Source organism: Takifugu rubripes, chromosome 11, assembly GCF_901000725.2.
Source record: "Takifugu rubripes chromosome 11, fTakRub1.2, whole genome shotgun sequence".
Taxonomy (NCBI): domain Eukaryota; kingdom Metazoa; phylum Chordata; class Actinopteri; order Tetraodontiformes; family Tetraodontidae; genus Takifugu; species Takifugu rubripes.
Window position 1 is genome coordinate 6443286 of NC_042295.1, and position 12615 is coordinate 6455900.

At 46.8% G+C, this 12615-nt stretch overlaps 1 protein-coding gene across 3 annotated transcripts in view; it reads left to right on the forward strand.

The window, feature by feature from the left end:
* Window positions 1-289: 289 nt before the first annotated feature.
* gria4a (glutamate receptor, ionotropic, AMPA 4a) overlaps window positions 290-12615 on the forward strand; it is a 102598-nt gene continuing 90272 nt past the window's right edge. The window contains exons 1-2 of one of the 3 annotated variants that reach the window (XM_029843531.1): window positions 290-443; window positions 10648-10830. In XM_029843531.1, the coding sequence (XP_029699391.1) occupies window positions 395-443; window positions 10648-10830 (232 nt within the window). In that variant the 5' untranslated portion in view covers window positions 290-394. Of the gene's footprint in view, window positions 444-9843; window positions 10179-10647; window positions 10831-12615 lie in introns of those variants that run through there. The other 2 variants (XM_029843532.1, XM_029843533.1) reach the window with 2 other exon arrangements.

A 12615-nucleotide genomic window follows, 5' to 3' on the forward strand; every position in this document is an offset into this window, starting at 1 on the left:
TCGCATCATAACACTTTGTTAGCCTTGGCAGGGAGGTAGTTCAGTTCCCCCAGGACTTCATGATTCTCTCTCTCAGATCAGATGTCCTTGTGTTGAGTCTGTCTGTCATTGGGGCTTTGTACCCAAACTCGATATTTGGGGGTAATGGTGAAACCACTCAGAAGCTGACCTGGCGTCCTGGCTCCCCTTTGCCGTAGCATATTTGTACTGTGGATGAAGTACAACGCTGTATGTAAAGCCAAACCCCTTGTTACTTGCTTGGCACTTTAGTGGTTCCTGGTGGTGGGTAAGTGTAATTGCAAGTAGAATAGGGAAAGATTTGTGACGTCACCACGCAGAGGCGTGCCTTCCACACCTGCAAGGTGTTTCCAATTGTCCTCAAGATAGAAAAGCAATGAGACAATTCTCGAGGGGTTTGCTCGCAAGATCTGGAGGGACATTTGGTAAGCACCATTTTAATTTGTTTTAAGCCTTAAATTTCAGTGTGTCGGAAGAAAGACATAATACTGTATTGTGACTGCGCCGATTGTTGAGTTAGAATGTTCACTTTCACAATCAGCATTGTTTACAATTAGGATGTTGGTGTTCAGTGAGAGGCGCAGGCCCAAACAGGTATATTGTTGTAGTTTGTAGCGACTAAAACACAATTAACCCTGGTTGTCTTAATGAAATTATGGTGTAGCCTACTTCCTTGGTTACATTATTGCGAGTTTGCACATTTATATTTATGACTATTGGGTTTTATGTGTAATATGTCTGTGTGAGTTCTTAAACAATTTCATATGTTTATATTTCTCTTTTCTATTTCAAGGTTTTTCACCTAGTGGCCACTGGGCTACCTGTTGTGATCTTGGGCTGTCTGTAAACTAAAAGTCACCCTGATCCCAGTAAGCTTTGGTAAGATCCTGGTACTAATTTCATCGGAGCAAAGCCGGTACTACAAGACCTATACCAGTTTCTGGAATCCCAAAATAAAGCAGCCTTGGTGGAGTATGCAGTGAGTAGAGGCACTGAGTGGAGGTGGCAGATCCATCCAGCTGACTCGCCACACCGGAATGGCGCTGCGGAGGCTGCTGTCCGTGTTGCTAAAAGAGCTCTCCAAGCCCTTGACAAGAACACCATGTTGAGCTACAGTGAGTTCCAGACGGTCCTTTTCACAGCTGCAAACTTGGCTAATGAAAGACCAATTGAAGCCAGAGTGCAGAGCAAGGAGGACTGCATCCGGTATGTCTCACCAAATTCTCTCCTGCTTGGCCGCACTTCTAACAGCGGAGACTTTAACACCTTCGACTTTAAGAGTTACTCTTACAAAAGACTCCAGGTGATCCAATGTGAGGTAAACAACTTCTGGAAAAGCTGGAGTCAACTGGTCGGCCCAAACCTGTTCATTCGAAACAAGTGGCACACCTTGCATCGAAATGTCTCAGAAGGGGACATTGTTTGGGTGTGTGACCAGAATTCTCTCCAGGGACAGTACAAACTGGGCAAAGTGATCAAGGCCAATCCTGATGCAAGAGGCATTGTCAGAGATGTTGACGTAAAAGTGGTCCAAAGTCATTGCATTCCAATGTTTAAAATGTAAATGATTCTGTTAACTGTAAGACAGCTAAAAATGACAAGTCGCATTCCACAGTTCTCCATAGAGATGTGAGGCGTTTGATAGTTCTATTGCCTGTTGAGGAGCAAAGGTAAGGGTAAGATCTCTATAACAGTAAAAATTTAGTTTGTCTTTTGTTCATGGCGATCATCACAACAGCAGTTTGTGTGATCGAGTGGGAGGTGTAAAGCCAAACCCCTTGTTACTTGCTTGGCACTTTAGTGGTTCCTGGTGGTGGGTAAGTGTAATTGCAAGTAGAATAGGGAAGGGTTTGTGACATCACCACGCAGAGGCGTGCCTTCCACACGTGCAAGGTGTTTCCAATTGTCCTCATTCCCAAGCTAGAAAAGCAATGAGACAATTCTCGAGGTGTTTGCTCGCAAGATCTGGAGGGACATTTGGTAAGCACCATTTTAATTTGTTTTAAGCCTTAAATTTCAGTGTGTCGGAAGAAAGACATAATACTGTATTGTGACTGCGCCGATTGTTGAGTTAGAATGTTCACTTTCACAAACAGCACTGTTTACAATTAGGATGTTGGTGTTCAGTGAGAGGCGCAGGCCCAAACAGGTATATTGTTGTAGTTTGTAGCGACTAAAACACAATTAACCCTGGTTGTCTTAATGAAATTATGGTGTAGCCTACTTCCTTGGTTACATTATTGCGAGTTTGCACATTTATATTTATGACTATTGGGTTTTATGTGTAATATGTCTGTGAGTTCTTAAACATGTTCATTTCTTGTCAAACAATTTCATATGTTTATATTTCTCTTTTCTATTTCAAGGTTTTTCACCAAGTGGCCACTGGGCTATCTGTTGTGATCTTGGGCTGTCTGTAAACTAAAAGTCACCCTGATGGAGAAATTATAATAAAGGAAAAAAAAAAATGAAAACGGAAACCCAGACTGTTGCCTCTGAGTGAAATCCTAGTCAACCTTCAATCTTGCAATTCCTTTCAAGTTGGAAAATAAGGGCAAATAAACCTGAGAGAAAAGAAAACCTTCACCCCCAAAAATAACTTGACACTGTACGTCATCACTCTAGCTGTGATAGCAACTTTTTATTGTGGGTATTTGAACACTGAGATAAGAGCTGTTTCTTAGTCAGTAAGGATGTGTGGTTTCGAAGTAACCATTTCTCCCACATCCTCTGCATGTACCCTCTCTCGCTGGGGTTACTCCCATAGTAACACTCCATCAGTACCAGGTTCTCTGCCCTGCTCCATTAATATGCTCCCTATAGATATATGTGTGTGCGTGTATGCACATACAGAATTTATTCACTTGGCAGATAGGAGTTACAGAGAAATGGGGAAGAGGGGAGTAGATCCAGAGAGCACCAATGGCCAAGAGATGGGGGCTCATCTTCCGCTCAGCTGTGTGTTTTTTTGGCCAACTGTGAAAAGCAACTCTCTTCCTGTCAGACCAGGAAGACCACAAAGGCCCCATTGTATCGGACTAAGAGAACGGTGCACGGGGAGAAAAAGGAGTGGACAGTTGACTGAATCATTTAAAGTTTGAATTTAAATTTAGAGATTCAAATCCTAAACTCAATTTAGATGGTATTCTAGTCACATCGATTTGTTATCTACTGGCTTATTTTGCTCTGGCACGTCTGAGTATCAGAATATTGTGTTTGATCAGTCGGACCCATGTTTGAAGTTGACCTGTTCACAAAAGGGCCCAAATATGTCAGTTTTGTTGGTTTGAGTGTCATTTAAGTTCAGAAAATATCATTAACCTGCTACAAGTTGACTCTTTCAAGACGTCATAGCATTCTGTGTGCTAGTATCAGTATGCTGCTCTGTATGTGTCTGTGTTATATATTTATGTAAACATTACTTTAATGTAGGTAAAGTTAATTTCTTACTTGTTAATTTAATTTTTTTAAATTCAGTTTAAACTCATTCTGGCTGTTAAATATTGTCTCCTTTCTTATGTCATATTGTTATTTATTAATGCCTTGAGCTTAAAGATAAAGGTCATAAAAGGGCAGTGAGTTCTACAGTGCAGTCAGACTGAAAGGTTAAGAAATGCTGAGCAAAGAGGTGAGAGTGGATGAGGGGAAGTTTTCGCAATCTAAAAAATGCTGATGTGGGTGTGAGATTGAAGGTGAGTAATGTGAAGTTCAGGACGGTTAAAATAAATAAACTTGGCAGAGAGAATTAATAAGGAGAGGCAGAAAAGGGCAGAACAAAAGAGGGAAGGAAGGTGAGAGGGTAAAGGGAGGAGGGAAAAGGTGTGATTTATACAGTTATACACTGGACAGTTGACATTTTGCTTCTCTCTACCTGCAGATATTATTTATTAATCATCTGCTTCCAGCAGATGTGTCAGTTCCATTTAGAGCAGCACAGAAATATTTATTTGAACAGAAACTGTGACAAGAACCGATTTTATTTTGATCAAAACTGTGGAATCAGTGTTATGTGGTCTTATATCCCAGCTGATCTGACAGAAAAACTAGCGGAACTATATTCAAATGTCTCGAAATGATTCTCTCACTTTGACAAAAAGACAGTTTCAATGGCTGATGATTGAAGTCAGCACGAGGTAGAAGCACAGGAACCTGGCAGATGTTCATCTCTAGAGGACCGCTGTTGCCCATAGCTTCCTGCCTGTGTCGATCTGGAGAGTCCAGAACCTTCAGGACTAGGCGACATAACTACAGCCACAGCTAACAGCCCATGAGGCTATTATTATTTAGCAGGTTGCAAGCTGCAATGCCAGAATTTTCCCACTATGACCTTTAGACCCCAGCTTCTGTTCTGCTAATCCAGCCTGTCCACTGTCTTCACTGTCTCACTCACTTCATGTCCAGCTGTTTATTCCATCCATCCATCCATCCTCTGCTGCTTATCCGGGGTCGGGTCGCGGGGGCAGCAGCCTAAGCGGCCCTAAGAGGCCCAGACTTCCCTCTACCCAGCTACTTCTTCCAGCTCATCCGGGGGGATCCCCAGACGTTCCCAGACCAGTTGAGAGACATAGTCTCTCTAACGTGTCCTGGGTCTTCCCGGGGGCCTCCTACCGGAGGGGCATGCCCTGAAAACCTTACCAGGGAGGCATCCTAACTAGATGCCCAAGCCACCTCATCTGGCTCCTCAACGCGGAGGAGCAGCAGCTCTACTCCGAGCTCCTCCCGGATGGCAGAGCTTCTCACCCTATCTCTAAGGGAGAGCCCAGCGACCCTATGGAGGAAGCTCATTTCGGCCGCTTGTACCCGTGATCTTGTTCTTTCTCAGATTTGGAGGTGCTGATTACCCAAAGCTCATGACCATAGGTGAGGGTAGGAACAAAGATCGACCGGTAAATCAAGAGCTTCGCCTTTTGACTCAGCTCTCTCTTTACCACAACGGACCGGTGCAGAGTCCGCATTACTGCCGACGCCGCACCAATCCGCCTGTTGATCTCCTGCTCCATTCTTCCCTCACTCGTGAACAAGACCCCGAGGTACTTGAACTCCTCCACTTGGGGCAGGATCTCCTCCTTGACCCGGAGAAGGCACTTCACCTTTTTCCGGTTGAGAACCATGGCCTCAGATTTGGAGGTGCTGATTCTCATCCCAGCCGCTTAACACGCGGTGGCGAACCAATCCAGTGATCATTGGAGGTCAGGGGCCGATGACGCCAACAGGACCACGTCATCTGCAAAGAGCAGAGACCCAATCCTGAGGTCACCAAACCGGACCCCCTCAACACCATGACTGCACCTAGAAATTCTGTCCATAAAAGTTATGAACAGAATCGGTGACAAAGGGCAGCCCTGGCGGAGACCAACCCTCACTGGAAATGAGTTTGACTTACTGCCAGCAATGCGGACCAAACTCTGACACCAATCGTACAGGGAGCGGACGGCCCGTATCAGGGGGCCCGGCACCCCATACTCTCGGAGGACTTCCTACAGGACCCCCCGAGGGACACGGTCGAATGCCTTCTCCCAGTCCACAAAACACATGTGGGCAAACTCCCATGCACCCTTGAACACCCTGCTGACATTGTAGAACTGGTCCACCGTTCCATGCCCAGGACGAAAAGCCACATTGCTTCTCCTGAATCCAAGGTTCTACTATCCGGCGGACCCTCCTCTCCAGTACCCCTGAACAGACCTTACCAGAGAGGCTGAGGAGTGTGATCCCCCTATAGTTGGAACACACCCTCCGGTCCCCCTTCTTAAAAAGAGGGACTACCACCCCGGTCTGCCAATCCAGCGGCACCGCCCCCGATGTCCATGCGATGTTGCAGAGTCAAGTCAACCACGACAGCCCTACAACATCCAGAGCCTTAAGGAACTCTGCGCGGATCTCATCCACCCCCGGGGCCTTGCCACCGAGGAGTTTTTTGACTACCTCAGCAACTTCAGCAGCCCCGGAGATACGAGAGTCTGTCCCCAGACTCTGCCAGGTGTTCCCAGCAGACCCAAACGTATTGTGAGGGTCTGCTGGGAACGCTGGCATCCTTCCCCACCATCAGAGCCAACTCACCACCAGGTGCTGATCAGTTGACAGCTCTGCCCCTCTCTTCACCTGGGTGTCCAGAACGTACGGCCGCAAATCCGATGACACGACCACAAATTTATCATCAATCTGCGGCCTAAGGCATCCTGGTGCCAAGTGCCCATGTGGACGCCTTTATGACTGAACAAGGTGTTCGTTATGGACAATCTGAGACGAGCACAGAAGTCCAATAACAAATCACCGCTCGGGTTCAGATCGGGGGGGCGTTCTTCCCAATTACACCTCTCCAGGTCACACTGTCGCTGCCAACGTGAGCATTGAAGTCACCCAGGAGGACGAGGGACACCCCAGAAGGAGCACTCTCGAGCACTCCCTCTAAAGACACCAAAAAGGGTGGATACGCTGAACTGCTGTTTGGGCCATAGGCACAAACAACAGTCAGGATCCGTCCCCCCACCCGAAGGTGAAGGGAGGCTACCCTCTCATCCACCGGGGTAAATTCCAATATACAGGCACTGAGCCGGGGAGCAACTACGATTGCTACCCCTGCCCGTCGCCTCTCACCATCGGCAACTCCAGAGTGGTAGAGTCCAACCCCTCTCAAGAAGACTGGTTCCAGAGCCCTTGCTATGCGTTGAGGTGAGGCTGACTATATCTAGTCGGAACTTCTCAACCTCACGCATCAGCTCAGGGTCCTTTCCCATCAGAGAGGTGACATTCCATGTCCCTAGAGCCAGTTTTTGCAGCCGGGGATCAGACCGCCAAGGTCCCTGCCTTCGGCCGCTACCCAACACACAATGCACCCGACCCCCTTGGCCCCTCCTGCAGGTGGTGAGCCCATGGGAAGGGGGTCCCATATTGCCTCTTCGGGTTGTGCCCGGCCGGACTTCATGGGCAGAGGTCCGGCCAACAGGCGCTCACCAACGTGCCCCGCCCCCAAGCCTGGCTCCAGGAGGGGGCCCCGGTGACCCGCATCCGGGCAAGGGAAACTTGGCACCAATGTTGTTTATCATCATTAGGAGGTGATGGGCTACGCTTTGTCTGGTCCCTCACCTAGGAAATGTTTGCCATGGGTGGCCCTACCAGGGGCATAAAGCTCCAGACAGCGGAGCTCCTAGGACAGGGGTGGGCATCGAAGGCCGTATCCAAGCCAGACTTTCTGTCCTACAGGTAAACACTTTCACCTGGGGTTTCTTTTACCTTGGTGAAAGCATTTCCTGCCTGGTAGAATGTAAATCCCGGCTTGAATTCAACCCTCGAGGAATGGATTTAACCTCCTCTGATGGGCAAGTCCAATCCATGAAGGCTGGAATTCAGCCAGGTTTTGCATCTTACCAGGGAGAAACCGCTTTCACCAAGGTAAATGGAACCCCAGGTGAAAGTATTTACCTGTAGGACAGAAAGTCTGGCTTGGATACAGCCCTCGAGGACTGGATTTGCCCACCCCTGTCTTAGGATCATTGGGACAAGCAAACCCCTCCACCACAAGGTTTAAGGTGAGTGTAAAAGAGAAAAAAATGACGCATTGATGCAGATGCGGTACAGTGTACGTCCAAGTCCAGCAACACATTTACAGTAGGTAAGGGAGATCCACTGGAGAGTAGCAGCTTATGGAGGACCATCAGGAGGATTGTTAAAGTTGTAGCAGCAACAACCAATGGCCCGGTGCTGATGTGGGAGTGAAAGGCTTCCTATCTGTAATCTGCCAATAACTGACTGACTCACTCAGCTCATCACATTGATTTTGTGGACTAGACAGAATGTTGGTGCAAAGAGTATTATTTTCAAAATGAACAGCTGCGTCATTTTCATTACTACACTGATGTTGTTGAACGGAATTGTAGCTGAAAACTGCAGCTTGTAGATTTTTGGTAGAAGGGAGACATAGACTCAAGGAAGAGGGTCGATGCCAAGCTTGTTTGATCCAACCTGTGTGTTTCTGGGTAGCTGAGCCAGGTGACCTGTGCTAAGGCCATGTTAGTCACCTGTAAGTCTATGAATGCTCTTAAGTGATAGACATATCAGTGTGTTCAGCCCTTCTCTTGTCCTATGTTAACACTGACAGCTGACATGAACAGCTGTGTTAAAGCCAAGTCTTCCTCGTCTTCATCTTGGTGCACACAATAAAATACAGACTGATGAGGAAAACTTGTTTCTATGAATTGGCACCTCTTTGAAAGTACTTGTAATCTTTTAATGATGAGTCATGCAAGTGCAAAGTGGTGGATCATGGGGCTCTTCTATATTCTGCATCAGCAGGAAATTAGACATAAGTGTGTAGGTGGAACCAATCACAGATTTTCTGCTCTGCACACTTGTGTGAATATTCGCAAGCGCATGTCATTTATGGCGTGGGACTCCACACTTGGCCTGCCGTATTTATGGGACACTTATGGCATACCCACTGCACACAAAGCTGCCTTTCTGTGGAGGGTGTCTAGACCAGGATGGCTGATTCATCTATGGCTTCTGAACCCTGGCAGTGGACCGACGGACAGACGGTCAATAATATAACCAGCATAACTCGAGCCCGTCCTGGCCTCGTATGCCATATTGTCCACATATTGTCAGCAGTGATTCTAGATGTCTGGCTGCTGCGTCCTCACATATTCAAAAATATGTCACGTCCTGTTAGTTGTTGTGTAGCCATCCCCGAATCACAGTGGCTGCACTGCTGTGCTGCAAGTTACAAATGCAGTGTTCACCATCAGTCATTGATCCGCCTTGATCCTCACCCGACACAGAGTAATAGGACCCATCCACAGCTGCCTGTTCAGTGGTGTAGCACCACCAGTCCATTTGTCTCTGCCAATGTCCCCTCTCAAAACAGCCAGAAAAGGCAGCAGGAACAAGTGGTTTTGAATTGCACAGAATGTTGCACAGGCAGGGAATATAGTTTAGCACAGACAAGTGAAAAGACAAAGATTATAAAGAATGCCAAAGGACTGGAAGATACTGATGTCGCACTAATAATGCATTGAAATAAAGACAGTGTGGTTACACTAGGCTCCCCAATATGGAGGAATACAGTTAAAGGGATGAGTCATAGCATGAATGGCTGGTGTGATGGAAGGGAGAATGGTAGGAAGACAAGAGAGGTGGCGGAGTACAAGGACATTTAGATTGATGAATCATACACAGGAGACACAGAATAGAAGGGAGAGTGGAGTGATGAATAATGATAGATGAACAGGCACAAGAGGTAGGTTAATCAGGTAACCTTAACACAAGAAATTGTGGATGGATGGATGCATGCATGCATGCATGCATGCATGCATGGATGGGCCTGTTAAACTAAAAGTCACCAATCCTGGTGTGTTTTCTGCTTCCGACACAACAACTGTAACAAACATGTATCCTACATGCATCCTACTGCATTTTGTTGCTCTGTACCTGTACATGTGCAATAACAATAAAGTTGAATCTAATCTAATCTAATCTACATAAAGCCCTCAGAGGGAGCTGAAAACCCCCTTCAGCCCTGCCTGCAGCCTCTAAGAGAGGCTTCAGAGTTCACAAGCCTGCAGGCTCAATAATTAAAACACTCTTGATGGGGAAAAAAGAAAAGGGTCTTCAGATGACAACTATACCTCTACGCTATTTTCCCCTATGGACCATTTTGGCCATAATGCCGTCATAAGGATCTCTTGATAAAATACAAATATGTGTTAAAATTGTCTTTGCTGTCTATCCAACCACAGAAAAGATAGAAAGACTTTAACTGTCATTAGAAAAAGCTGTTAAACCTCACATGCTTCTATCCCTGTCAGTAGTTTCCTGCTGGCCATAGCACAGGTTAAGTAACAAAACTAAACTAAAGGTCTCTCTCAGAATCCTGGAAGCTGTCATTCTTTACTCTTCTGTCGCAGAGCTGCGACCTGATGACCACATAAGGTCGTGACGTTGTTAACGGGTCCCATAGGCGCCATCAGCATCCCGCAGCTGCAGGCGAGGCGACCTGAGGTCTCCCTCACGTAATCAGGCCTGAACACCGCTGCAGCTCGAAAAAGACGCATAGCCGCGGAAGTGGAGCGACACACACGTTTAGAGGCAACGATGCACGCCGAACTGCATTAAGACACATAAGTCTTGCGTTCCTCGCAGTGGCAAATGGTGAGCGAGAAAACGTGAGTCTTTTTGTTGAACCCTCATAGGCGTGTAATTCGTACACGAGCACACTCATTTTGGTATGTTTTTGCCTTTTCCCCGCAAAGGCTCGGAGCATATCGATATGCTCCAGCCATAACATCCACGCGGACGAAAGTAAAGACAGCGGAAATGTGATGAAAAGTCAAAAGTGTGTGCATGTGGGAGAGAGCGAAATAGAGAGAGACGGGGAGACAGACAGGGCGCATGTCCAGTCCATCCATGCAGGCTCTTCATAGCTCGCTGGTCATACTGCCGAGTTCCCCCGTCTTCGTTGTCTCCCCGCCCGTCTTCACATGTGTACCGGACCGACAGCTCTTTTCTGAGCGTCTAATCGAACCCACACCGTAGAGGGCGGAAACGACCTGTCCACAATGGAATAAGAACTGGAGGACAAAACTAACCTGTCTTCTTCTTTCCCTTGTTTTTTTCTTTTGCCTTTTCTTCTAGCGCCTGTGCGTCTCTTTCACTCTTGCCCAGAACCCAGTCTTCTTTTCGATGTGTCTCCATACTTTCTGAAGGGATCGAAGGACAGAAAAATGAGGATTATCATTTTTTCCTGGCACTTTCTGGGGGTGTATTCCGTCCTTTGGGAACTGGCGACAGGGGCTTTCCCCAGCTCAGTCCAGATAGGTGAGTTGGAAAGATTGGCGGTTTTTACGCATGGATCACTGACACCCTGCTCTCAGTCGTGGATTTTAGCGCACAGCGGTCACCGGGGAAATGCTGCGCACCGGGACAATTCCAAACAGGAAAACTGGGAATTCATTAGAAAGACAACAATATAGAAATGTCATCGCTTCCATTGCATATTTCCCTTCTCTTATTAATTCAGAATATTGTCGGTAAACGAAATGTTCTTTCTGCACCTTGGACCAGGCTTCAAAATAAACAAAATAGCACACAAGATCACCCCCTTTTTTCTTTTATTGGATCTGTTTTTATGTTTATTAATGGATATTCTGGGCTCATTCATGCCTCAGTAAGCTCTGGTCCCCTCCAGTATTCTTCACTGTTTAGAAGACACTGCAGCATTTGCTCTCTCCCTCCCTCCCTCTCCCCCATCTACTTTCTCTTTTCTCTCTCTCCTTCCCTCTCAATCCCCCCTCCCCTCTTCCCCCCTCTCTCCCTCCCGCTCTCTTTTTCCCTCATTTTTCTCTCTCCTATATCCCTCCCTCTCTTCATCTCTCTCCTCTCTGCCTCTTTATATCTCGCCTCTATCCTCTCTATCTCCTCTCCCTCTCTCCTCTCTATCTAACCCCCTTTCTCTTTTACTCCCTCTCTCTTTCTCCCTCCATCGTTCTCCCTCCATCTGTCTCTCCCATCTCTCTTTCTCCCCCTCTGTTTATTCCTCTCCATCATCCTCTTTCCCTTCCCCCTCTTTTACTCCCTCTCCCTTTCTCCCTCTCCATCATTCTCTCTACCTCCCTTTCTGTTTTTTTCCTGTTTCTCCTTCTCCATCTTCCTCTCTCCCACTCTCTGGTTCTCTCCATTTTTGCTGAGCCAGAGAAGCTTCAAGTTAACTAAAGTTAACTAAATCAGCTGATAACTCATTGAAGGGACAACACCTTCACACACAATCTTTCTGATAACATACTGCCAGTCTTCCTGTTTGTCCTGTGTGTGTATGTGTGCATGTGCTTGTGTGTGTGTGGTAATGAATGCACAGCATCTCTTCTTGTGGAGGCATCAGGAGGTCCTGTAATGAGCTCCTGCTCCTAGACTAGTTTCTCTTCTCTGCCAGTCAGTGTAGATATTTCAAGGGTGTCACATGTAGCTCTGACTAGCCTGTGAGTGCTCTGTATTTAGATATGATGAATGTACATATTTTTTTTGTTGTTTTTCTTTCTGGATGTCTTTAACCATTCCTGGGTGTTGGGGGGTGGGGGGTGATGCATGGAGCCTATCCCAGCTGCATGCGGTCGAAGGCAGGTCCACATCCAAATGAGTGGCCAGCTCATGAGGGCCCCATGTGAGCATTTTGGGAGTTTGGTACCTTGCTCACTGGCACCTTGGCAGTGGTGTCCTGCCAACCCCCCCTTAACACAAAGATTTATTCTGCATTACAGAGTTGTCATGTGGAAGCTCACCTGCATTCTCTATTCATGCATGTTTTGCAAGTTTAGTAACTGTTACTGCCTCTAAATTCCTGTGTTCCTGCTATCCCTCCCTCTTTATTCACCCTCGCCTTACTGGATGTCAAAGCAATGTCAAAGCTGCACTGTCTACAAGCCGTGCTACAGTTGTGCTGGGTACAATTCAGCAAAATTTAAGTCTCATCAGTGCGTCTGAAGTAGCATTATAATCCACCTTCTGTATATAAATGGTGTGCAGAGCAGTGCAACCTTGAAGTTCTGACAAAAATAACAGTAATCTCTCCTTCCCAGATGTTTCTAGTTTTGTTGTCTGTAATCCGTT